The 26,561-nt window shown below is 38.7% G+C and overlaps 1 protein-coding gene and 1 pseudogene across 1 annotated transcript in view; both read right to left on the minus strand.

Moving 5' to 3' along the window:
• Window positions 1-2,456: 2,456 nt before the first annotated feature.
• Window positions 2,457-2,557, minus strand: LOC128566171 (uncharacterized; annotated as a pseudogene).
• A 1,072-nt stretch (window positions 2,558-3,629) lies between these two features.
• The window catches only part of RSF1 (remodeling and spacing factor 1), a 198,888-nt gene continuing 175,956 nt past the window's right edge, over window positions 3,630-26,561 (minus strand). The window contains exons 12-16 of the mRNA XM_053561132.1: window positions 24,891-24,958; window positions 23,148-23,355; window positions 20,379-20,599; window positions 17,047-17,235; window positions 3,630-11,187 (exon numbers count right to left, since the gene is read on the minus strand). Coding sequence (XP_053417107.1) covers window positions 10,616-11,187; window positions 17,047-17,235; window positions 20,379-20,599; window positions 23,148-23,355; window positions 24,891-24,958 — 1,258 coding nt within the window. The 3' untranslated portion in view covers window positions 3,630-10,615. The remainder of the gene's footprint in view (window positions 11,188-17,046; window positions 17,236-20,378; window positions 20,600-23,147; window positions 23,356-24,890; window positions 24,959-26,561) is intronic.

A 26,561-nucleotide genomic window follows, 5' to 3' on the forward strand; every position in this document is an offset into this window, starting at 1 on the left:
GTTAGACACAAAAGGCTACACATTGTGTAATTCCATTTATATGAAATATCCAGAACAGGCAAGTTCCTAGAGACAAAAAGTAATAGTAGTTGTGAGGGGCTCTGCAGAAGGAGGAAATGGGAAGTCTCTATTCATGGCTCTGGATTTTTTTTTAGGGTGATAATAACCTTGTGAATATCCTAAAGGTCACTAAAGTTTACACTGTTTATAGGGGTGAATTTTATGGTAATGAATTATATCTCAATAAAAAATAAAAGTTTAAGGCCAGGTGTGGTAGCTCACACCTGTAATCCTAGCACTCTGGGAAGCCAAGGCGGGTAGTTCGAGACCAGCCTGAGCAAAAGCAAGACCCCATCTCTACTAAAAATAGAAAAACTGAGGCAAGAGGATCACTTGAGCCTGAGTTGGAGGTTGCTGTGAGCTATGATGCCATGGCACTCTACCTAAGACAACAGCTTGACTCTTGTCTCAAACAAACAACCAAAGTTTTATAAGTAAAACTCACGTGTATTTTTGTTTTGGACACTGTCACCTAAGCACATCCTATTATTTATTTATTTATTTTTGAGACAGAGCCTCAAGCTGTTGCCCTGGGTAGAGTGCTGTGGCATCACAGCTCACAGGAACCTCCAACTCCTGGGCTCAAGTGAGTCTCCTGCCTCCACCTCCCAAGTAGCTGGGATACAGGCGTCTGCCACAACGCACGGCTTTTTTTTTTTTTTTTTGCTTGCAGCTGTCATTGTTGTATGGCGGCCCAGGCTGGATTAGAACCCACCAGCTCAGGTGTATGTGGCTGGCGCCTTAGCCGCTTGAGCCACAGGCACCGAGCCAGCACATCCTATTATTTAAAATGGTTATATCAAAAAGAGCACCACCATCAAAGACTGCTTCTTAGCATTCCATTTCCCCTCTCATGGGCTTTCATTGGTTATGGATCTACGCCTTTCCTCCTTGGCTCTTTGGCACTTATCTGATTCTGCTCACAGCACCCTCCAGTAGAATATCAGTCTTCCATTCTGGATCATTTTGAATCTAAAGCCAACTTTCTGATTTTCTAACCTTTAGCCAACTTGCCTCTTTGTTGTTACTAAGCCCTAGTTACCATCAAAACTCTTCCTTATAAAGAAACTAGATTTAAAGGAGAAATCTAGTTTTATGGTTCAAACTAGGGATAGTACAGGTTCTAATCCGGTTCTGTCATTATTAATTAAGTCCTTCCTCTAAGTTTTTGGCTTCAAATAGCAGAGTAAGAGCTATTATTTTTATTTTATTTTTTGAGACCGAGTCTCACTTTGTCGCCCTTGTTAGAGTGCTGTACTGTCATAGCTCACAGGAACCTCAGAGTCTTGGCTCAAGTGATTTTCTTGCCTCAGCCTCCCAAGTAGCTGGGACTATAGGTGCCCGCTACAATCCCTGGTTATTTTTGAGACAAGGTCTTGCTATGACTCAGGCTGATCTCGAACCTGTGAGCTCAGGCAATCCACTCACCTCGGCCTCCCAAAGTGCTGGGATTATGGGCATGCACCACCACACCCGGCCCAGTAAGAGCTATTTAGTTGCATGAGACCATAGTGCAATTACTGGTGTCTCACTAGCAAACAATAATGCCAAAGAGAAAATACAATGCACATTCATCAGAAAGTGATGAAACAAGTCCAGGGGAAAAGGACGGCTTCCCTGTTGTGTGATTCAGTTTTCTGTTACAGTTGTTCCTAATGATGACATTCAAGTATGTTGCTGAGAAGCCTGCTGGTTTCCTGGAGTTTCTCCTAAGTATTTCTGACATTTTGGTGAGGATCTCCAAATTACAGTTTAACATTTTCTAGCCTATTTATTTTAAAGGCTGGAAATAAAGTTAAGAAATAATCGGGAGATTGAAATAAACAGGATCAGTCTTTTATATGATGGGGAGAACTTTAAATACAGAGGAGTGAGTGTAAAGGACTGAGATCAGAGACAGAACTATCAGTGTGAGACTCAGAGAGGGTCTAGGAGAGGGACCAGATCAAGGGCACAGATTACTGCCAAAAAAGAAGTAACAACCTCCGCGGAGACAGGTTAGAGAGAAGGATGGGTCGCGGAGACAGGTTAGAGAGAAGGATGGGTGCTTGAATGTGGATGAAGTGGCTGCAAATGGGCAAGAGGAATGACGAGGAAGCTATAGTGATGTATGCATGACTAGTAGGTTCCCAGCTAACTTTTCATTTAGGACAGTGGTTCTCAACCTTCCTAATGCCTCTTAATGCCGCAACCCTTTAATACAGTTCTTCATGTTATGGTGACCCCAACTATAAAATTATTTTCATTGCTATGTCATAATTGTGATTTTGCTGTTATGAATCATAAATATCTGACATGCAGGATGCATTTTCATTGTTACAAAGGGGTCGTGACCCACAGGTTGAGAACCGCTGATTTAGGATGTATGTGCTAAACTAATGTTGCAATATCAAGTCACATCCCCTTAAATGTTCTTTTTTTCTCGTGTCACAATGTGCAGGGGCATGCTAATCTCTGTATCATTCCAACTTTAATATATGTGCTGCAGAAGTGACACCTTTGTTTTTGATTTTTATTTAAGACTTTAAGGACCTCAAAGAGCTTATGCGAATTCTTTGAAGAATCATTTCATCCAGAAGAGTCCCAACATTTATTTTCACTGGAATATTTTCATTATTTCTTTTATAATTCCACCTCTACTAAATAATTGCAGCATAGTACACCAATTCTCAGATTTTTAAAGAAAAGAACTCTTGTACATCTTTTGGTCTCAGTCAGAAAGAGAAGGGGGTTAAAGCCATATTCTAGGCCCTGCTCTGACCAGAAAAGACTCTTTTGAACTCTCAAGGTTGCCACAACACCATCACCTTTAGCTTCCAACACAGCGTATCACCTCCACTTGACTGATTCTGTTTAAGGGAAAATTGCAAATATTAACAGAACAAGCAGCATTGTAAATGGCCGTTTTTCTTCCCAGCAGAAACTGTTGAGTTTCTGATTCAAAAGGTCTCTACCTAAATAATATTTTCAGTCAGAATTACAGTGATGAATTCTGTTGATCTGTTGGCAAAAAATCAAGTTCTTCATGAATTTTATTGTATTCCAAGAGTAAAGAAACATCGTCAAATCAACATTTACAGATGAGTCATGGTGAGGGTTGGAAGGGTCTGAGGGTAGTATGATCTAACCCTCTTTGAATGTGTTGATCTATTAGACTTCTGCCAAATGGTAGTTCAGCCTATCTTCAAAAATCCCCTATTCATCAGAATTTACTCTCAAGCTTGTTTATCATTACAGAACTAAGTTTCTTCCATAAAATGAACTGCAAACTTTTTGCCTCCTGGCTCCTGCCCTGTGGTTTTCTGCTCCCCAAGGGAGGACACACACAAAATGTCCACAGCTTCTGTAACGTGCCGTTCTCTAGATGCTAATGACAGAAATAAGAATAGTATTCTAACATCTTATTTTTACCTAGTTGGCAAATAGCCTTGAAAATAATTTTGAGTAAATTACTAATTTACTTCATAGAAAGTGAGAGGAAAATTATTTTAACCTTCATGAACTAGTGTAGAAAATCCTTACCATGTGCGATAGAATTTAAAATAAACTATGTTTGCAAACACATCATGTTAAATACATCAAATTATTTAAATTTTTTATTATGACAATAGACATATTAAGTGAAAGAAATGACAGAAGTATTATAATAAAACATTTTGAAAGAAAAAGTTACACAATTAGGCCAATAGCTATAAAATGGCTGTAGGCCTGGCTTATAACACCGAAAGTTCTGATCAGACGGTAGTGAGACAGTAAACATTTCATTAACAAAAATATTGGCACCAGCCACAACGTATTTTGCTTGTCACTTACAAGGAATATTGAATTTAAACAACTATGCACTGCAATTCTAACACACTAGGTGTTCATACACGGCAGTTTCCCCTGAAGCTTTAAGCTACCAGGAATTGCCATACTTTATATGCACAAAATTTACTTTGTGTGTTATTGGAATCACATTTCCAGTTTTCAGATCTTCCCCCCAACACAATGCAGTACGTTATTGTGTGAGGGAGAGCACTCTGGCTTCTCCTATTTGACTAACAGATGGTCCCGATTACCTCAAGAGTTAGTTTTATGCTAATCTTGGAGCTTCTGCTTTAACTATTATCTCCTAGAAACAAAATAAAGCATCTGAGAACCTATTCAAGGAATACATTTTTTTATGCATAGGAAAATAAAACATTTCATATAAGCATGTCTGAAAAATCCAAGCAGTGTTCTGATCAAACACTCCTTGAATCCCAGCTATTACTTTAGAAGTTGAAATGAAATTCTAAAATATACCATTTATAAATTCTTATCTGGAATTTGTATTCTTCACATGGAAATTCACGATCCCCAGGCTTCACCTCTAAATGGGTGAGGACTGCAAAGAAACGGACTTCCCATTAGCTGACAACACATGAAGGGCAGCCTTAATAGAAATTATAACACTCTTGGATGAACTTAATTCTTTACAAGAATACACTTATGCTACAAAGGTGAGAAATTATAATGGCAAAATTATCAGATGGAAAAAAAGTACTGGCATTAAACAAAGGTGGTGTCAATATAACATGATAGATAAAATGTGCCATGTAAGACTGTGCTAGAATCAGCAGTTCTGCAAGATTTCAAAATACTCATCAAATAAGGAAGGAATTAAAATTTGAATCTGATTTCCCTTCCTGCTGTGTTTAAACAGACAAATATTCCTGTGGAATTAAGCCCAATAAACAACCAAATTGAGCAATTCTAGTTTTTCTTTCTTTTACAGATTAAAAAGAAACCAAGCTCTGCCCTATTCCCACCCCCATCTCATCACAGGACATACCCTTTCACAAAACCTTGTGGCAGGCTTGGGCAAGTTACAACTCAGATACCATCATTAATAAGCTACTTTCATAAGAGAACAAAACACCAGACCAACACTGAAAATACCCTAGTTAGGCATCACGAAAATCATGCACTGTTAGAATATGCTGTTAACACCCAAATTTGGGCTATTATCGCTGTTCTGATCCCGAAAATCCATTTACACTAATATGAACTAGTTCTGTGTGTATATGTATGTGTCTGCGTGTGTGTTTGTGTGCAATTTTCATGCAGTGATCTTAAAGCTTTGGAGATAGGGCTTGTTAATCTAATTTCAAGGCTTGTCCATATAGCAGTATTGACATGCATCAACTCTGCTAAAGGGCAGGAGAATGAAAGACATGGCACAAAATTTAAAACAATTTAGGTTTAATTACATAATGTACCTGTAGATGTTCTAGCATAAACACAATTGTAAAAATCTACATCCTATTTTAGGGCATTTTCCCACCTCCCATCCCTTAAAAGCTGTACAGTTATAAAAAAATGTGACTCTCAAGCAAAATAAACTTTTTTTTTTTTTTGCAACATACAAAATAAGTTAAAATGATTCAGAAAGGCTTGAGCCATTAAGTTCCCCCAATAACTGTGTTCTGGCCATTCATAAGCAAGACATGCAGGCTCCTGGTCGTCTATGAGCAAAACTCAATAAATATAGATGAAACAAAACCCAAAACACTTAAATCAGATTTCTTTAGAAACTGATGAAAGTCAAGAAAATACATAGTTAGGATTAACAATTCCATTCTCAACTTACATCATCCAGTGGCAAAAAGAAAAAAAGGCAGATTATTTAATCCTTAGCACATTTTTTAGCTCATACCAGTTTGGTAAAAAACAAAAACACAAATATAGTTCCTTTGAAAATATTCTTTCAAAATGCCTAAAGAACTTAATAAATTTCTACTCTTCTATTAATTTGTTATGTCCTCTTATATACTTACATATAAGATAGTCAAAAAGTTATTAAAATATCTTCATTAACTGAAACTACTATAATCTGCCAGAATTGGGTTTACCGCATTTCACAAAGTGGTATAAACATGATATGAAAAAAAAAAATTGAGCCTCAATGTACAAAATGAGGGAAAAAAATCCACTAATGGGATTATATTTTAATCAAATTCTGAGATGGTTTGTATGAATAAAAAGTGTTGAGTGTACAATCCAAAGTGGTTACCCTAAGCTCACTATATATTGGTTTATGACTACCTAATTGGGAAAGATTATCTTCAACATGTTAGTTACTTAGCAATTTTGACACTCAAAAATATTAAATGATAATTTAAGTTGGAAGAGTAAAAATGTAACACAATAACCCAGTTTAAATACATTGATAGTAAAAGACCTTGTCTTTAAGGATTGGTACAAAAACAATGAAAAAAATTGTAGTTAACTTGCCAATTCCAAGGTAGGTTTACAGGTACACACTAGGAATGTTGGATAAAACAGGAATGGATTTCAATCTAAGGAAGTTTAATGATGGATCATAGAAAGCAAGAGAGGAATAGGTAGATTATAGCAGACAAGCAGTCTTGGCATTCTCTGCTTTTAGGAGAACCAGGAGCATATTTTGAGAATGTCAGACAAGTATTTTTCTCTAGACTGTAAATGATGTTCATAATTTTGTATCAGTTGTAATGGTTGTCTTATTTCTTTTAATATTCAGTTAATGATGAATTCATTTTTATTTCTTCGAATACTTATCTGAAGCATGTGTACATATATACATACACAAAATTTAAACAAATGATTTGGGTCTCTGAATACTTGTTTTATATGTGACGCAACACCTTGAATTATGAACCTGCTCCACTATGCTGGTGAAGAGTGGAGTTCAAAACTTCTGAAGTTTAAATCTGTAGATTCATTAGGTTCTTTGCAGTTGTATGGTAGAACCAGAGAATGATTAACATCTCTTATGCCCACAAGCTAAAAAAGCATTCCTTGTGACAAAGGACATTCTATCAATTCCACTTAAAAATAGCTAACATTCCCCCATGTTAACTCTCAATTTAAACAAGTAAATGTTCCTATTTTTCTTAATATATGTACTTCATTCAAAGGAATATTATGGGATTCGTTTTATCAACCAAAATGTGAAAACTGGACAGTGTTTTATAACCTTTTAAAATTGATTTAAAAACCTTTTCAACAAGTTTGTTAGCATTTGAAGTTCTTGGTTCTTTAAAAAAAAAATTACCAGTAGACATAGATTTATTCTAAATTAAATTCCCCTTTATCCTCTAAATCTATAACCTTGAGCATCGGGATAAAGGGTATCAAGGAAATCTAACCTCAACATACTGTTTATATTCTTGAAAATATCTCTGCCATCACTTTGCATTAATGTGCCAACAATGGAAAATGTTTTACACTAAACACCATTTCATCAGCACAAATGTACAAAAGCAAAATGTGCGTTTTCAGTCTGAGTCCTTTTCACACATATTTTTATTCAAAGCTTCTGCTTTGTGAAAATTTGGCTAGTTTTCAAACCTTTACAGAAATAGCAAACTAAATATACTGAATGCTAATCTACATTTCCCCTTAATACATTTCCTGTAGACTAGAGTTTGATATTGATAGTCCAATTTGTATTTTAAAAAAGAGGGTTAAAATTACTAAAGGGCTCTATTACACACAGTATCTATCACGAATCTAAATCCATGGGTTACTGCTCTAACAAGAATCCAAGATGGCCTAAACTCTAGATCTGAAAGTATGCTTTCCTATACTTTCTCCAGTTCCTAACGACTGTATTGTACTCTTGGTTACAGAATATTTACTTTTTTCTATATTTTGTTGGGGTTTTTTAACTTCTTTTAGCTTTCAGATACCTTTAGAATGAATATTCAGTGAACATGGACTTCTTTTAGGGACTAAATCCAACCACCAAGCAGCATAACTGTTTTTTGAATTGTTCAAAATTTAATCACCTATAACAATCTAGGTGCATAATAATAATAATTCATATTTATCAGCTGCTTGGATTACATTCTTGGTAGATGACCCATAGTTAACTGATTTGATGAAAATACAAGGAGAGAAGGGTTACACTCATTATCAAGTTGACACTGATTCAAGTTTGGTGACTATCAGGCGGCAAAAGTGGTATCATAACCCATGTCAGTAGGACATTTGCTAAATGGAATACTCAGTCTTTACAACGCTAAAAATCACCCTTGGTCTTTTATAGCAGAAGAGTAAAAAGAACTCCTTATTTCACATTAGGCATCCTGTTAAAATAAGTTACTTATTCGTTTACTACTACTTCTGATCACTTGTCTTAACAGAGGAATCGAACTAATAGGTAGAGGAAGTGGAAGAAGCTGGTGTCAGAGGTAGAGGCAGGGCACACGGAGAGTTTCTATATGATAGTGGCTTTACCCAGCTGCAGACGTAAAATGGTAGAGGGAGACTAGGTGGCAGGGAAGGCCACCTGTACATTCGAATCACTTACCTTGCACTAGTAGGAATCCTTTCATATTGTCTGCTTGTTTAAGATAGTTAAAATGGTTAGAATTCTTCGCTGACTTTTAAATAAATAAAAAAACCTAGCCAGAAAGGAGTTTCTGTAAGCAAATATGGCTCCTTCCAAAGCCCTGCTTTACTCACTGAGAGGAAAGCCCTTCCCTCCCTTCTAGTGGAACACTGTCTCAAAATAAAAATCACAACTTGCTTGGAACCACATGCTATTGGTGCATCCTATTATTAGGCTGCTTTCATTATTTTATTTTTTATACAGATACATATACATTGCTAGAATCAAAGTGAAAATATTAATGGGCAGGTACTACAGAACTAAAGTGAAACAAAACAAGACAAAAGAACCAACAGCAACTGAAAAACAACAGCTGTAACTTCCAAGACCAAAAGATGAGATGTAAGGGCAACACCTGCTGAGGAAGGAAGAGGAGTATCAAGTTCCTAGAGAGGTATTTAAAATGCAAGTCTAATGCCAGCTTTCTAATAAAAAAAAAAAAAAAGAAGTGCTTTACTGTATACTGACTAGCACATATAATACATAATTTGGAAAGAAAAACTAATGAAGTTCCTTGGGCCAGCAGTAGATAAGGTGTGTCCATTGCCGGCAACAGACACAACACTGGAACAGAAAACCCCAAAACCCAGGGCAAAAGTATTCACAGATGAAATGGGTGAAAGTTTCAGAATTTGACAGGCAAGGTTTAATTTAAAACAAGTGCTACACTCTGTACAATGTTATGGCTCTGCCTGAAATTTTATAGCTATCACAGAAACTAAATAAGATAAAGTTCATATTTTAGTGTCAATTACGTTAGATATTTAGTTAGTTACAAATCCCTTTTTCTTGAAACAAAGGGTTTATCATTCTTCAAAATGTTGAGATGTTTGAAATGGATGTCATGCCTAGTAAGTATATCGACAGTTCTCATTCAACTCTATGATGGTCATGTGACTATTAATGAATTTTAATAGAAGTCTGATGGCCAAAGGCCAAAACTACATTCAGACCCTGCTAATATATCCAGGCAGATAGGAAAAACCAACACACACACACACACACACCCCCACACACACACACGCGCGCGCGCACTAAAACTCAAACTAAAAACCTCCCAAAGGAACAGCTTTGTTTGTAGACTTCAATTTGAAGTAGATACTAAGGGCAAGAATAGACCAGTTAAAATTCACCTGAAAATCCCTCCCCCATCTTTAAATGTGCTAAAATACTGCTGTTAGCTTAGCATCTCTTCATGTATGTTATATATAGATGTATTACTTTCAAAATGCTATTTCAAATATTTAAACATCAAGTGGCCAGAAGACAAGAGTTACACTACTGGCAAAGTTTACAGTCCACCTGGGCCTTAAGAAAGACCTCACTCATTTCATTAATAACTCTCCATCAGATACAGATATAGTACATTAGAGGCCACCTTATCACCACTGCATAAAGCTATTTAAAAAGTTTGTTGCTAGCACAGTCTGGTTGTCAAAACTTCATTATACATTTACTGTACAAATGCTTTTCAGATGATTTTATTTTTTTAAACAAGAAATTCCGCTGTAACAGAAACTTAGATTAAAGATTTTTATGATGGTACTTTCACGGTCTCTTCTTTATTAAGTGTGGTTATCTCCAATAGTAAACAAGTTGATTTCACGAAAGCTGTTACTAAATGTATGTATGATGTTATCTACAATTCTCAAATTGCAACAGTACAGACTTGGACTTTTAAACAGTCTGTTAATCATCATCTATGCCATGAATGTTTAAATATAATATATATTTAATATGAAAAAGCTAAAGCACAAGTGCTTTCTCCATCCCTAAATTCTGTTTTGGGCCCTCACAGATTCGGAATGCATTCTTATCCACCCTTTTTCACAAAGTCAGGAGAGTTCAGGAAATATAAAGTCAAAAATATACAAATCTTTGTTGTTATTATAAGATTATTTTTTTCCATGAATGAAATTACCAAGGACCATGAACTTGGAAAAAGAAAATCAAAAGGAATTTACAGCAATTATTTATCTTCAAAGTTCAAAACTGGTCACTTCACAGAAAGACTTTGGGGTTTGTGGAAATTTTTCTTCTAAAAAGTCATTCTGTAGTGGAGTTTTCTAGGAAAAATTAAACAGCTTTTAATAACTGGCCCGCTGGTGTGAGAGCTACCGTGGAATAAATTAGCACAAAAATGGAAAAAAAGTCTTATAACTGTTCACTGTTACAGACATAATCGACAAGGTCAGTCACTCTCAAAAGCTCATCTTCCTCCTCTTCTGGTGCCCCTGCCTCCTGCCCACTACTTGTCCCATTGGGGGCTAGGCTTGCACTGGCTGTGCCGTTGTCCTTGGGGGTCTGAGGCTTCTCAGTTGGCTTGCCAATCAAGTTCTCAATAGCTTTGCCAGGACTCTGTCCATTGGTGGAAGGTAAGTCCACTAAGCTATAGTCCAATGGGCTCCCCACTTTGCCTACATTTTCAAAGTCCTCTTCCTCATCACTTTCTATCCGGTAGGGCCTCTTGGTGCTGTCTTGTTCTGAGGACAGGATCCGTGGCTGGGTGTCACAGGCAGGCTGACCTGCATCTCCATGAACATTGTCACAACTTTCCTCCTCATCTGTCTCAATTCGGTGTAACCGTTTGAGGGATGGTTTGCCTTCCTCTTCTTCCTCTTCATCTACTTCTGAATACTCATCTGTACTTCGGCCCCGCTTTCGAACTGACCGCTTTGATTCTTTAGCTAGCTCATCATCTTCAGAGTTCTTGGACATATAGCTCTCTAGAATAAACAGCACATTTAAGCCATTGGCACAGTTAACCATAAATAGATTTAAGTAATTGTCCTTTTCCTCCCCATGTTCACCCTATGTCCTACTCTCAGACTGCTTGTATATAAATATTCCCCTTTAATAACTGGCTTGATTTCTCTCATCTCAGTCCTCATGTGACTATTTTTCATATAGTACTTTACCTCTGATTTTAGGCAAGAGCAGATTTCCTTGGGAAGAAAACTGATGACTTAAATTAAATGAAGATAGTTTGGTCATAAACTAAGGAACTCCTTACCACTCATCCTCAAATTAGGGAATCATGTAAGCATACTGACAAAGAAGATAAATAAAAACTGGCCACTCAACTCTGCAAATCTGAAACACAGTGCCAACTGGTGACCCATGTTATTAAATGCCATTGGTACTCTTTTTTTTCTTTTTTTGAGACAGTCTCAAGCTGTCACTCTGGGTAGAGTGCCATGGTGTCACAGCTCACAGCAACCTCAAACTCTTGGGCTCAAACGATTCTCTTGCCTCAACCTCCCAAGTAGCTGGGACCACAGGCGCCCACCACAATGCCCGGCTATTTTTTTTTTTTATTGCAGTGGTCATTGCTGTTTTCGATGGCCCTGGCCAAGTTTGAACCTGTGAGCTTTGGTGTGTGGCTGGCGCCCTACCCACTGAGCTATGGGCGCTGCCCAGTACTCCTTTTTTTGTTTTTGAGACAGAGTCTCACTAGGTTGCCCTTAGTAGAGTGCCATGGCATTATAGCTCACAGCAAGCTTGAACTCTTGGGCTTAAGTGATTGTCTTGTCTCAGTCTCCCAAGTAGCTGCGACTATAGGAGCCTACCATAACGCCCGGCTATTTTGGTGTTGTAGTTGTCATTGTTGTTTGGCAGGTCCAGGCTTGAACCCGCCACCTCCAGTGTATGTGAGCTACACGTGCCACCCAGTACTCTTAAATGTCTTCTCTTCTTTGGCTATACAGTCAGCCCTCTGTACCCATGGATTCAACTAGCCACAGATGGAAAATATACATACAAAATAAAAATGGATGGTTGTCTCTGAACTGAACATGTACAGATTTTCTTATCATTATTCCCTAAACAATATAGAATATAAAAATATTTACAGCCACTGCACTCTAGCCTGGGCAAGAGAGTGAAACTCTGCCTCAAAAGAAAAAAAAATTTACATAGTATTAACATCATATTAGGTATTATAAATATTCTAGAGATAATTTAGAGCATATGGGGGTATGTGTGTAGATTATATGCAATACTATACCACTTTATATAAAGGACTTGACCATCTATGGATTTTGGTATCTGTAGGGATCCTGGAACCAACCCATAGATACTAAGGGATAACTGTATTTATATCTTCACAGATTTCACCCAGTCTCATGACTGGTATAGACTGCATACCATCTATATGTTGATGACTTTCGTATTTGTTTTAGGCAATCACTGAATTCCAAGCAAGTGGAACTACCTACCCAATATCTATGCGTGGATATCTAAACAGGCGTCTAAAACCTTGTATGTCCAAAACCGAGCTCTAAAACTACCTCCTTAAATCTGTATGTGTCACTGTGGTCTGTGCCATCTTAGTTGGCAGCTATTCTTCCGGTTGCTCAGTTATGTTTGCCTGCTTTCTCTCTTCCAACCAAACCGTAAATCCTTTGGGTCTACCTTTCAAACATACTCACAATTTGACTGCTCCTCACCCCTCTACTGCTATTGTCCTAACCCACCCACTCTCATATTTTACCTGGACTATTTCTTTCTTTCTTTTTTTTTTTTTAGAGACAGAGTCTCACTTTATTGCCCTCAGTAGAGTGCCATGGCGCCACAGCTCACAGCAGCCTCCAACTCCTGGGCCCAGGTGATTCTCTTGCCCCAGCCCCCAGAGCAGCCAGGACCACAGGCGCCTGCCACAACGCCCGGCTATTTTTCTGTTGCAGTTTGGCAGGTGCCAGGTTTGAACCCACCACCCTCAGTGTATGGGGCTGGCGCCCTACCCAGTAAGCCACAGGCGCCACCATTTTTTTTTTTTTTTTTGAGCTAGAGTCTCACTTGGTTGCCCTTAGTAGACTGCCATGGCATCTTAGCTCACAGCAACCCCAAACTCTTGGGTTCAAGTGATTCTCTTGCCTCAGCCTCCCTAGGAGGACTCTAGGCACCCTCCACAGTGCCTGGCTATTTTTTAGAGATGAGGTCTTGCTCTTACTCAGGTTGATCTTGAAATCATAAGCTCAGGCAATCCATCTGCCTCAGCTTCCCAAATGCTAGGATTATAGGCGTGAGCCACCACACCTGGACTATTTCAATAACTACCCAATTTGTCTTCTAGCTCCTGCCCTTGTCCCCTTTAATCTATTCATAACACGACTAACAGCAAATTTAAAACCAAGTCAGATCACATCACTCCTTTGCTCATCTCATATAAAATAAAACTCAAAATCTATACCATGGCCTACTCTGTCCTATCCAATAAGGTAGACATTAGTCACCTATGGTTACTTTAAATTTAGATTAATTAAAATTAAATAAAATTAAAAATTCAGTTCTGGCTTGGCACCTATAGCTCAGCAGCTAGGGTGCCAGCCACATACACCAGAGCTGGCAGGTTCCAATCCAGCCCAGGCCTGCCAAACAACAATGACAACTATGATAACAACAACAACCAAAAATAGCTGGGCGCTGTGGCGGGCGCCTGTAGTCCCAGCTACTTGGGAGGTTAAAGCAAGAGAATCGCTTAAGCCCAAGAGTTTGAGGTTGTGATGCCACAGCACTCTACTGAGGGCGACATAGTGAGACTCTATCTCAAAAAAAGAAAAAAAAAAGAAGAAAGAATTCAGTTCCATAGTTACCCTCGCTACATTTGAAGTACTCAATTGGGACATGAGATTAGTGGATACTGTACTGATCAGCATGGAAATAGCAGAAATTTCCATCATTGAAGAAAGTTCAACTGGAAAATGCTGTTAAGCAAATTTTTTCTGTAAAGGGCAGGCTCTTTCACAACTATTCAATTTTTTGTGAAAGTGGGAACAGACAATATGTAAACAAAGGGGCATGGTGGTCTTCCAATAAAACCTGATTTGCAGAAGGTTTATATATAAACAGATGTGCTGTTGCTTGCTGACTATGTTCTCTCTACTCGGGCGATGCAGATCTCTTCCCTTCACTCATTCTGCCCTGGATGCCCTTCTCTTTCCTGAACATGAAAGGCACAAACTTGCCTCAAGGCCATCGCATCTAGCGTTGCATCTTCTTGTCTCAACCCTTTTTTCAGATTGCATAAATTCATGACTCATCTACAATATTTCTTTCAAGCCTTCATTTAAATATTGTCCTCTTGGTGAGAATTTCCCTTAGTCAGTATCTGAAATTCCAACTATTCTCCCACATTTAGCATTTATTTATCTGTCTCATTTGTCTCTCTCCTCCAATTGCAATAGGAGTTACATAAGGACTGTTGTGCTCACTGTTCTACTCCAATACTTAGAATAGCACCTAGTTCAAGAAAAATTTGTATTAAATGATTGAATTAATATACATATATATTTGTCTTTATGCCAAATGAAGATAAATACACACTCAAAAAACATGTTCAGGCTGGGTGTGGTGGCTCATGCCTATAATCCTAGCACTCTGGGAGGCCAAGGTGGGTGGATTCCCTAAGCTCACAGGTTTGAGACCAGTCTGAGCAAGAGTGAGACCCCGTCTCTAAAAATAGCCAGGCATATGGCGGGTGCCTGTCGTCCCAGCTACTTAGGAAGCTGAGGCAAGAGAACTGTTTAAGCCCATGAGTTTGAGGTTGCTGTGAGCTGTGACACCATAGCACTCTACTGAGAGCGAGGAAGTGAGACTCTGATTTAAAAAAAAAGTAAATAAATAAATAAAAATTAAAAAAAGATATCTGCCTCTCTTTTTTTAGCCTCCTACATCTAAACATTTTTTATTCTTTCTCTCTTCTCTTTGACTTAAACTTTATTATTCATTTCAAGTTTAATCTATGAAAGCCACCTATCTTCAACACAGACTATAAATAACGGTGAATTAAATGCATAAAAAAGAAAGGTGGGGGCGGTGCCTGTGGCTCAAGGAGTAGGGCGCTGGTCCCATATGCCGGAGGGGGTGGGTTCAAACCTAGCCCCAGCCAAAAAACAAAAACAAAAAAAAAAGAAAGGTGGGAAGGTGAGGGGTGGGGTCATTTAAAATTAATTTGGACAGGCCAAACAAATGGAGGCTGGCCACCTATATTCTAGCTATTGGGGAGGTTGAGGCAATAGGAGTGCTTGAGGCCAGGTGTTGAAGGCTGTCGTGCACTATAATGACATGTCAACAGACACTGAACACCTGGGCAACATAGTGAGAACCCATATGTAAATTTAAAAATAAAAATAAAATTTCAAATTTATATATTAGAGCTTTTTCCTACACTTCTGGTATGGAGCACAACTAAAGTTATTAAAAAGTAAAATAGTTACCAACTGAAACATACAGGTAATGCTGAGACAGTAGGTATTTTGGTTTGAAGCTGTTCAACTACTCAGAGCATTGACGATATTTTTTTTTTAATTAATTAATTAATTTATTTTGAGACAGAGTCTCAAGCTGTTGCCCTGCATAGAGTGCTGTGACATTATAGCTCATAGCAACCTCTAACTCTTGAGCTCACGTGATCCTTTTCCCTCAGTTTTTTTTTTTTTTTGTAGAGACAGAGTCTCACATACCACCCTCAGGTAGAGTGCCGTGGCATCACACAGCTCACAGCAACCTCTAACTCTTGGGCTTACGCGATTCTCTTGCCTCAGCCTCCCGAGCAGCTGGGACTACAGGCGCCTGCCACAATGCCCGGCTATTTTTTTGTTGTTGTTGTTGCAGTTTGGCCGGGGCTGGGTTTGAACCCACCACCCTCGGCATATGGGGCCGGCGCCCTACTCACTGAGCCACAGGCGCCACCCTTCCCTCAGTTTTTTTATTTTTAGTAGAGACAGGGTCACGCTTTTGCTCAGGCTGGTCTTGAACTAGTGAGCTCAAGCAATCCACTTGCCTCAGCCTCCTGATGTTATTTTTTTATTTTAATTTAAAAAATTTTTTCTTTATTGTTGGGATTAATTGAGAGTACAAGAAACCAGGTTACACTGATTGCATCTGTTAGGTAAAGGCCCTCTTATAATTGTGTCTTGCCCCCAAAAGGTGTGTCACACACCGAGATCCCCACCCCCTAATTGATGTTATTTTAAAATAAGGGTCATAAATAATAGAGATGGAAAGGAAAGAGAGTAAATCTTGATCAGATCATAATTTTCTGAGATTCTTCTAGTTTCGATAAAAAAAATTATTACCATGAAAGTCTTACAAATTAGCCTTTTATCAAGATTTTTTTTTTTTTTTGGGGGGGGACTAGAGCCTCAAGCTGTCGCCCTGGGTAGAGTGCCATGGCATCACAGCTCACAGCAACCTCCAAATCCTGGGCTCAACCGAATCTCCTGCCTCTGCCTCCCAAGTAAGTAGCTGGGACTACAGATCCCCGCCACAACACCTGGCTATTTTTTGGTTGCAGCCATCATTGTTGTTTGGCGGGCCCGGGCTGGATTCCAACCCACCAGCTCAGGTGTGTGTGGCTGGCAACCTAGCCACTTAAGCCATAGGTGCCAAGCCTTATCAAGTATTATTTATTGAAACTGGAATTTCTGACCAGGCAAAGTATTAATGGATTTTATACCAAAGATACTACTGATTATGTGAATTTTAAAGGAATGGAATAGAATCATAGTACTGACATCACTTTTTAACACTTAACTTTTACCTTCTCTAAACTTCTACATATAAATTGGGTATCTATTCCTTACCTTCACTCTCTGAGCTGGAAAGTCTGCGCTTGTGAACTCGTCTTATTTCTTTGCCACGTCTTAAACTCTTCTGGGAACCATCACTTTCTGAATCTTCTTTGTAATTGATCTGTCTTTTCTGGTTTCTCCTTGACCGCCTTCGACGAGTTTCTACAAAATCATCACTAAAATCATCACTGAAGTCACTTTCTATTAAAAAAAAAAAGGAAAGAAAAAGAGGTCAAGTATAAAATTTAAGTTCATTAAGTAGAATTTTGGCTAGCTTAGGTTATAAAAATGAAAAACTACTGAGCAGAGTTTGGTCATAAAAATTAAATGAATAACAACTCACATTTATTTCTTTAATAATGAGCCAATCTATGAGGGTTTTAATGCTAAACTTCACATACATCTACTATTAGGAGTTAATCCTCAAGATCAGAAAATATTTTCTACTTAAAAATAATCCTTACTAAGCTGTGGCATATGTATACCATGAAATACTGTTCAGCCACTAAAAAAGATGGAGACTTTACATCTTTTGTATTAACCTGGATGGAAGTGGAATGCATTCTTCTTAGTAAAGCATCACAAGAACGGAAAAGCAAGAATTCAATGTACTCAATTCTGATATGAGGACAACTGATGACCTAGTACACGGTGGGGGGTAGGGGAATGCGGAAGCAGAGAGAGAGAAGGAGGGAGGAGGAGGGGGGGTCATGGAGAGTGACACACCTCTTGGGAGGGGGACACAATTATAAGAGGGACATTACCTAACAAATGCAATCAGTGTAATCTGGTTCTTTATACCCTCAAGGAAACCCCAACAATAAAATAATCATCATCATCATCATCATCATCATCATCATGCTTATGGCATTTGACCCAGTCAGGTACACAGCTATCATGACTTCTCTTCTTGGTAGACACTTACCAGAACCTGCCTCCTGATAATCTGCTGTTCCTACCCATGGCTACCCTCATAATGCACTGTAGAGGTTAAAACCTCTAGCCAAAGAAAACTCATGAACCTCCTCCAAAAAAGAATAGAACTGGAGTTATATTTTTTCCTTTTCTCCATGTGGAATAAAAAACTGCTAAGTAAAGCACCACAGGCCTACTTAAACCCTCAAAGTATTGCTAAACAGCATCATTCTTGTCATCTCTGATCAAGAAACCAGAATGAGACTATGGTATCATGTCACAGCTGTTTTTCAGAGTGCTAACAAATTCCACTGAATTATCATATTCGGGCTTATTGTTTTCTTATGGGTTTTAAATATTTCAAAATAGCTAGCCAACAGGTTGAAATGATTCCCATTGGCCAAATCAAATCTAAATAGTGATGCTAATGTAGTATATGCACTGGCTTAAATAAGAATCCACAACTACACATGGATATAAACAAACACATATATTGATAAGAGGGGCAAGTTCTTTCTTACAGAACTAATAAATATATAACAGGGATGGTGGAGTTAGAAGATCATCAATAGATGAACTATCTTATAAGGAATGAACTATTTATATAGTCTCAAATTCCTACAAATAACTTACTAATTACAAGAAAAAAAAATAGTAAAGCATATCCTGAAATCTAATCACAGTACAAAATAAGTATTATAGGTCAGTAAAGGTGATGAGGAACATTCAAGATTAAAGTAGACGAAAGAGACCCGAATAAATGCAGACTGGATTCTGGGCTAGAAAAAAAATAGATATTAAGGACAATATTGAGATGCATGATAAATTGTTTTTTGTTTTGTTTTGAGACAGAGTCCCTCTCACTCAGTTGCCCTAGGGTTGACTACCGTGGCATCATAGCTCACAGCAACCTCAAACTCTTGGGTTCAAGTGATCCTCTTGCTTCAGCGTCCCCATTAGCTGGGACTATAGGCGCCCTCCACAACGCCCAACTGTTTTTAGAGACAGGCTCTTGCACTTATTCAGGCTGGTCTACAATTCCTGAGCTCTAGCAATCCACCCACCTCACCCTCCCAGAATGCTAGGATTATAGGCATGAGCCACATTGCTGGGCCTGCCTGATGAAATTTGAATATGTAATTGTGATTAAATAATGGTATCATATCAATGTTAAAATTAGTGACTTTGAAAATTGTACTGTGATTATGTAAGAAGTGTCCTTGTACGTAGGAAATAATCACTGATGAAGGGGCATGATTTCATCACTTATTTAAAAGGTTGAGAAAAAAAGATAATAAAACAACCAAAAAAGCAAGCCTTGGTGGCTCATGCCTGTAGACCCAGCAGATTGAGAGGCTGAGGCAAGAGAACCACTTGAGGCAAGGAGTTTGAGACTACCTGGGCAACATAACAAGACTTTGTCTCTGTAAGAAAAAAATTTTTTTTAATTAGCTGGGCATGGTGGCATACACCTGTCTTCCCAGCTACTCAGGAACTGAGTTGGAAGGATCACTTGAGCCCAGGAGTTTGGGGCTCCGTGAGCTGTGACGGTGTCATTTTACTCTAGCCCAGGTAACAGAGCAAGACTCTGTCTCAAAAGAAATAAAAAACAAAACAAAATAAAATAAAACAACCCACAAGAATGGCCAGACTCAGGGACACATCTGTGGCATTTTTCTATTACAATGACAGCTACCAATTTGCTAATTACATAAAACTTTCATATATTTAAGTTGTTGTGCCTCTCACTATTTACTCAGGGATAAGCATGTCATAACAACATTAATCACTGCTAATTATTAAAAAAATTAATGAATCATTGATTATGGTCTAAATAGAGAGTTAATTGATATTCTTTTCTCTCAAATAGCTGGGAATCTGAGGAAAATGTTCTCAGCTTATTGAGAATGATTCCCAAGAAACACTGTGAAGATAAAGGTTAGTGGGGGCCGGGTGTAGTTGCTCATGCCTGTAATTGGGAGGCCAAGGTGGGTGGATTGCCTGAGCTCATTAGCTTGAGACCAGCCTGAGCCAGAGCCAGACATCATCTCTAAAAATAGCTAGGCATTGTGGCGGGCACCTGTAGTCCTAGCTACTCGGGAGGCTGAGGCAAGAGGATCACTTGAGCCCGAGAGTTTGAGGTTGCTGTGAGCTATGATGCCATAGCACTCTACCAAGGGTGACAAAATGAGACTCTCTCAAAAAAAAGCAAAAAAAAAGGTAGACATGGAGCACTTGATAACAAAATGATTCATCACAATACTAAATGAACATATATCAAGTTAACATGCTTTTTATATTTTTCTCAGATATGCTTTATATGAAAAATTTAGTAACTAGTGAGTCTTAAGAATGGAATTTTAAGAACTTGTTCTAGAAATCACAATAATTTCTTGAGTTGGTATGATATGGATCCAAGTTAATTTTACCAGAGTCTCTACTATTCTCTTCAGATTCCTCCTCTTCATCATCGTCAGAGTACTTTTTCTTTGGAGTCTTCCTCCGCAAACGCCTGCTTTGCCTCATTGGCCGAGAGGGATGTCGCCTTAATCTACGACTACAGAAATCAGTGTCGCTGTCATCATTAGATGGGGGATCTTCTTCACTTTCATCTGGGTTTTCATCAGATACAACAAACTCATCTTGAGATCTATTCAAGATAAATCAGATAAGTTATGATAGTACATTTTGAAAAGTAAGCCCATTTTTGAGAGTTCTGAGTTCAATTTCTAAGGAGTCCAGTGAATCATTAAGTCATGTAAAGTGCAACATATCTGAATAATTCTAGAAAATGTCCTGTCTATAAAATGGAGAAGTCCTTCTATTTCTCTCTTGGGAGGGCTTATGAAGATGAACTGATACTGATTTTTATACATAAACTGTTTTGCCCTCTTGGGATGTTCCCCCATATACCTTAAACCCAACATGTCCCAAAGTGAACTCATTATTTTTCCCACACTACCACTGTCTTCTGTTCCCCAACACGATACTTGGTACCATCACCCATTGAGTAACTCAAACTAAGATATTGAAACCTAGGATATTAGGATAAATACCCTAATTTTTCACTTTCCATTTCTCACACCAAATCAATTACTAGCTCCTCCTGGGTCTACCTTTTAAAAGATAATCTCTCAAAACTGATTTCTCTTCTCCTTATAGGTTTTTATCTACCTAAAGTATAGTATCAACTCTCCAAATAGTTCTCTAAACTCTATTCTCATTTCCCTTAATCTATTCTCCAAACGAATACCAGGATTGATCTTTCTGAAGATTTATTTCACATTAGTCTAGAGTTTAAAACCTAGACCAAATGATTATCATTTTTAGGATAAAGCCCAAATTCACATATATGACAAATAAAACACCCTATAATTTGGTTCTGTTTTACCCATTGACCACATCTCCAGCAGGGCACTGCCCACTCGAGCCCCATATTCTTTCTATCCCGAACCACAAGAAGTTTCCCAAATATTCCACGACACTGTATGTCTTGCTACCTTGGATGTATGACTTCTTTGTTTGAAATGCCTTCTTTCCTCATCCTACTTCTAATTCCAAATGCTCCAATTTGCTCAAACACTCACTCTTCAAATTTCAGATCAAGGTTTACTTCTACTGATTCTTTTTTTTTCTTTTTGAGACAGAGTCTCACTATGTCGCTTTTGGTAGAGTGCGGTGGTGTCATAGCTCACAGCAACCTCAAACTCTTGGGCTTAAGTGATTCTCTTGCCTCAGCCTCCCAAGTAGCAGGGACTACAGGTGCCGGCCACAATGCCTGGCTAGTACTGGGAGGTTTTCCCTGACCTCCCTGGATTAAGGTAACTCTCCCCTATATCCTAATTTATGCTTTATCTGTACTTTAATAGCAGTCACACAGAATGACTTTGTGTTTTGTTTAATTTAATTTATTATTTTTGTTCTTGTTGTTGAGACAGAATCTCAACCTGTCACCATGGATAGAATACTGTGGCGTCACAGCTCTCAGCAATCTCAAACTCTTGGGCTCAAGCAATTCTCTTGCCTCAGCTTTCCAAGTAGCGAGGACTACAGGCGTCCACCACAACACCAGGTTATTTTTTTGTTTGTTTTTGTTTGCAGTTGTCATTGTTGTTTTAGCTGGCCCAGGCTGGCTTTGAACCTCCTGAGCCTCGCTGTATGTAGCCCACGCCCTACCCACTGAGCAATGGGCGCCGCCCACTTTGTGGGTTTTTTTTTTTTTTTTTTTTTGAGAGAGGCTTACTATGTTGCCCTCAGTAGAGTGCCATGGCATTACAGCTCACAGCAACCTCAAACTCCTGGGATTAAGCAATTCTCTTGCCTCAGCCTTCCAAGTAGCTGGGACTACAGGTGCCGCCACAAAGCCCGGCTATTTTTTGGTTGCAGTTGTCATTGTTGTTTAGCTGGTCCGGGCTGGATTTGAACCCACCAATGAGAGCCGAGCCCCACTTTTTATTTTAATTGCTTGTTTCCCCTAGTAATAATCTAAAAGGAGAAACTTACAGCATTGTTTCAGTACTTGCTCTGCACAGAAACATTTCCTGATCTTCCATTCTGTATTACTTCCCCCAAACCCATCACAGTATCTAATTACTTATTTGTCATACATGACTAAGAACCTCTCTTGGACGTAGTAGCAGAACACAGTGAAGTCTCTCAACAATGAAAGTTCAACTCCAGTTCATCAAATTTAACAGAACGACAGCCATGAAACAAATGTCAGCCCTGGGCCAGGCACAGTGGCTCATGCCTGTAATCCTAGCATTCTGGGAGGCTGAGGCAGATGGACTGCTTGAGTTTAGGAGTTCGAGACCAATCTGACCAAGAACGAGATTCCTCAAGCAATTCTCTTGTCTCAGCCTTCCAAGTAGCTGGGACTATAGGCACCCACCACAATGTCCAGCTATTTTTTAGAGATGGGGTATCACACTTGCTCTCAGGCTGGTCTCAAACCTGTGAGCTCAGGCAATCTGCCTGCTGTGGCCTCCTAGATGCTAGGATTACATAGCAATGCATAGCTCACACCTGGCCTCAAAATTACCATTCTTGAATCTGCTTTAAATATCCTGAAAGTAAACAGATATAGTCTATGTACATTAGGAACAAAAGTCTCATCACAATATGGCCAACGCTCTTTGCTAGCCTAGCCCTATTTAAGCTTGTAGGAAGAGTTTGGAGTTTAGAGAAAGACCACGCACCCATCACTGATCTTGAATTCATCTTCACTCTCTTCTTCATCCAGGTTGCTGTCACTGTCAAGGTCATTTAGTCGCCGGCGTTTCTTCCTTCGAGCAGCAGCTGCCCTCTGGGGTCGTTTATTTTCTTTTCTTTCTTCATCCAAAATAGTAGAGATATCTTTCCCACGATGACCTGTGATGGTGGAGATGTCTTTTCCTCGGCCAACTCCTGAGTTTGGGATGGGTAGGGGGAGAGAGAACTGAATGTTTATTAAAAGCTCCCCTTAAATTTTTAGTTATTCATGCTTAGCAGCTTCTTCATTAGATTTTCTTCCTAAAAACAGGCAGTTTTCTTATAACTTCAGGTGGCAGAACTCTCATCAAGAGAGAGTTTTAGCGTTTGTTTACACTATCCAATAGACATTTATTCTTGTTTTAAGGATTTTTACATAATTCACATACAATAACGTTCACCCTTTTGAAGTATATATTTCAGAGATTTTTAGGATAGTCATACAGTTGTGTGACTATCACCACTAATTTCAGAACATTATGATCACACCCAAAACAAATCTCATACTTAATAAGCAGTCATTCAAGAATCTCTTCTTGAAAGCTGTCTTTTGGAAAAGGCTCTAGAAAGAGGCCAATCCAATTTCTTTTTTTTAATTCTTAATAATACTTTACTTAAACCAATATATCTAAAATGTCAGCTCAACAATAAAATAATTATTAATGGAATATTTTAAATTCCTTCTTTCATACTAAGTCTTTGAAATCCAGTGTATATTTTACACTTACAGCAAGTTTCGATTCAGACTACCCCCCCACATTCCAAGTGCTCAATAGCCACACATGTGTAGCGGCTACTATGTTGGACAGCACAGCTCTGGAAGTATTCTCCGAAAATTTATGTAGAATGTTTTTGTGGTCTTCCATTATTAAAAGGTACCCCAGGGCGGTGCCTATGGCTCAAAGGGGTAGGGCTCAGGCCCCATATACCAGAGGTGGCAGGTTCAAACCCAGCCCTGGCCAAAAACTGCAAAGTACACCAGCAGAAATTAGGCTTAATAAAAGCAACCATCTACACAGTGTAGGTAAACAGCACTGTAAAGGTCCCTAACTGCCAATCCAATTCCTTTAAAACTATGTTTGCAGGATAGAGAAAGTGAGAATTCAGGAGCTAAGCTCTAGGCACAAATCTCTGGAAAAGCTTATAACTTCTTCAGTTCCTCTACAAACAACGTACTAATTAATCCTTTCCAGAGTTTTCATAATATTTAAGTGTAAACCAGAATGTTCTGTATCAGAGCAGTGGCTATATAGTGCTTTAATTAAATTGCTTCCATTTTTTTAATTATTTTAATGACATCTAGTAGAGACTACGAAATTGACAGACTGATTTTTATAGGTTAATTTAAAGCACTTATTTAGATTTTATTCATCCATAAATTTTACTTTGAAGTATAAAGACAACAGAAGTAAAAATTTTAATCTATGGAGAACATCAGCATTTTATAACAGACCATAAAGGAAAACAGTATACTTAAACTAGTGGATCTGAGTCTACAAACTGATACTTAGTCCACAAAGTATTTTAGATCTGAGACCAAGATTATTTTGGATCTGAGACAATAAACAATAGTAGTGACTGTGATGCACGTTGGGGAGGAGGATAAAAAATACGCTCACTGCCCTAATTTGAGCATTGAAATTAACTTGTTGGCCGACTTACACGAAGAATAAAGAATGACAAACACATACCTCCTCCATCAGCCTCTTTGATATCATCTTCTATAGCTTCATCAATTGCTTCATCAAACTCATCAAATCTAAAATACGCACAATGATCACATTATAGCTCATCCTATTTTTGATTTTTTTCCTAAGATTTTGCATTTATTTTGTCAAGGAATTGGTCTTAACAGCTCTATGTAAAACATAAATGAAAATGAACTTTTTAAGATTAAGAGAAACTGGGTGGCGCCTGTGGCTCAAGGAGTAGGGCGCCGGACCCATATACCACAGGTGGTGGGTTCAAACCCGGCCCCAGCCAAAAACTGCAAAAAGAAAAAAAAAAGATTAAGAGAAATATGTGAGTGGCTTTTTTCCCTAAATGCCTCCACTGTCCAATTTCTCAGCCACATTCTTTGATGTTTGCTGCTGTGAGCTGTGACTCTACCCAGGGCAACAGCTTGAGACTCTATCTCAAACCCCTCCCCCCAGAACCCTCCAAAACCATTTTTCACAATTGCTATGTTTTTTTATTTTTTTTTTGAGACATAGTCTTACTCTGTCACCCTGGGTTGAGTGCTCCACATATGACTCAACCCAGGGTCATACAGTTCACAAAAACCTCAAACTCTTGAGCTCAAGCAATTCTGATCCTCTTGCTTCAGCCTCTAGCTGGGGCTACAGGTGCCCACCAAGATATCAGACCAGTTTCTTTTTGTTTTAGTACAGATGGGGGTCTCATTTTTACTTAGACTGGTCTCCAACTCCTGAGCTCAAGGGATCCATCTAAGTTTACAAGCATGAGCCACTCACCTGGCCACAATTGCTATGTTATGAAAAACATTCTTATAGCTGAACCTTAGCTTTTCCTTAAGATAAATTTTGAGGCTGGGCACAGTGGCTCACACCTATAATCCTCGCACATTCTGGGAAGCCGAGGGCGTGAATTGCTTGAGCTCACGGGTTCAACACTAGTCTGAACAAAAAACCGTCTCTACTAAAAATAGAAAACCTGAGGCAAGAGGATCACTTGAGCTCCAGAGTTGGTTGAGCTCCAGAGTTGGAGGTTGCTTAAAAGAACTATGAAGATGCCATGGCACTCTACCCAGGATGACAGTTTGAGACTCTGTCTCAAAAAAAAAAAAAAAAGATAAATTTTGAGAAAGTAAAACTCTGTATATCTATTCATTAGGGCAGATGAATAGTTACAGAAAAAAGCCAAATGCAAAGTTAATCAGAAACTGTATTTGTTCCAAGGACATACTTTGGCTATGAAGTGACATAACAAGCTATTTCCTTCTTTTTTTTTTTGAGACAGAGCCTCAAGCTATGGCCCAGGGTAGAATGCCGTGGCATCACAGCTCACAGCAACCTCCAAATCCTGGGCTCAAGTGATTCTCCTGCCTCCGCCTCCCAAGTAGCTGGGACTACAGGTATCTGTCACAACGCCTGGCTATTTTTTGGTTGCAGCCATCATTGTTTGGTGGGCCCAGGCTGGATTCAAACCCACCAGCTCAGGTGTATGTGGCTGGTGCCTTAGCTGCTTGAGCCACAGGTGCTGAGCCAACAAGCTATTTTTTTAACTACTTTCTTACTGAGGAAATAATTTTCTAAAATTAGAGACCCACAGAACCTTATGTCAGTAAAAATGAAACATTCCACTTTTGCTTAGAGGATCTAAGTCACTTTTTTATTATTTTT

This window comes from Nycticebus coucang, chromosome 14 (genome assembly GCF_027406575.1).
Source record: "Nycticebus coucang isolate mNycCou1 chromosome 14, mNycCou1.pri, whole genome shotgun sequence".
Taxonomy (NCBI): domain Eukaryota; kingdom Metazoa; phylum Chordata; class Mammalia; order Primates; family Lorisidae; genus Nycticebus; species Nycticebus coucang.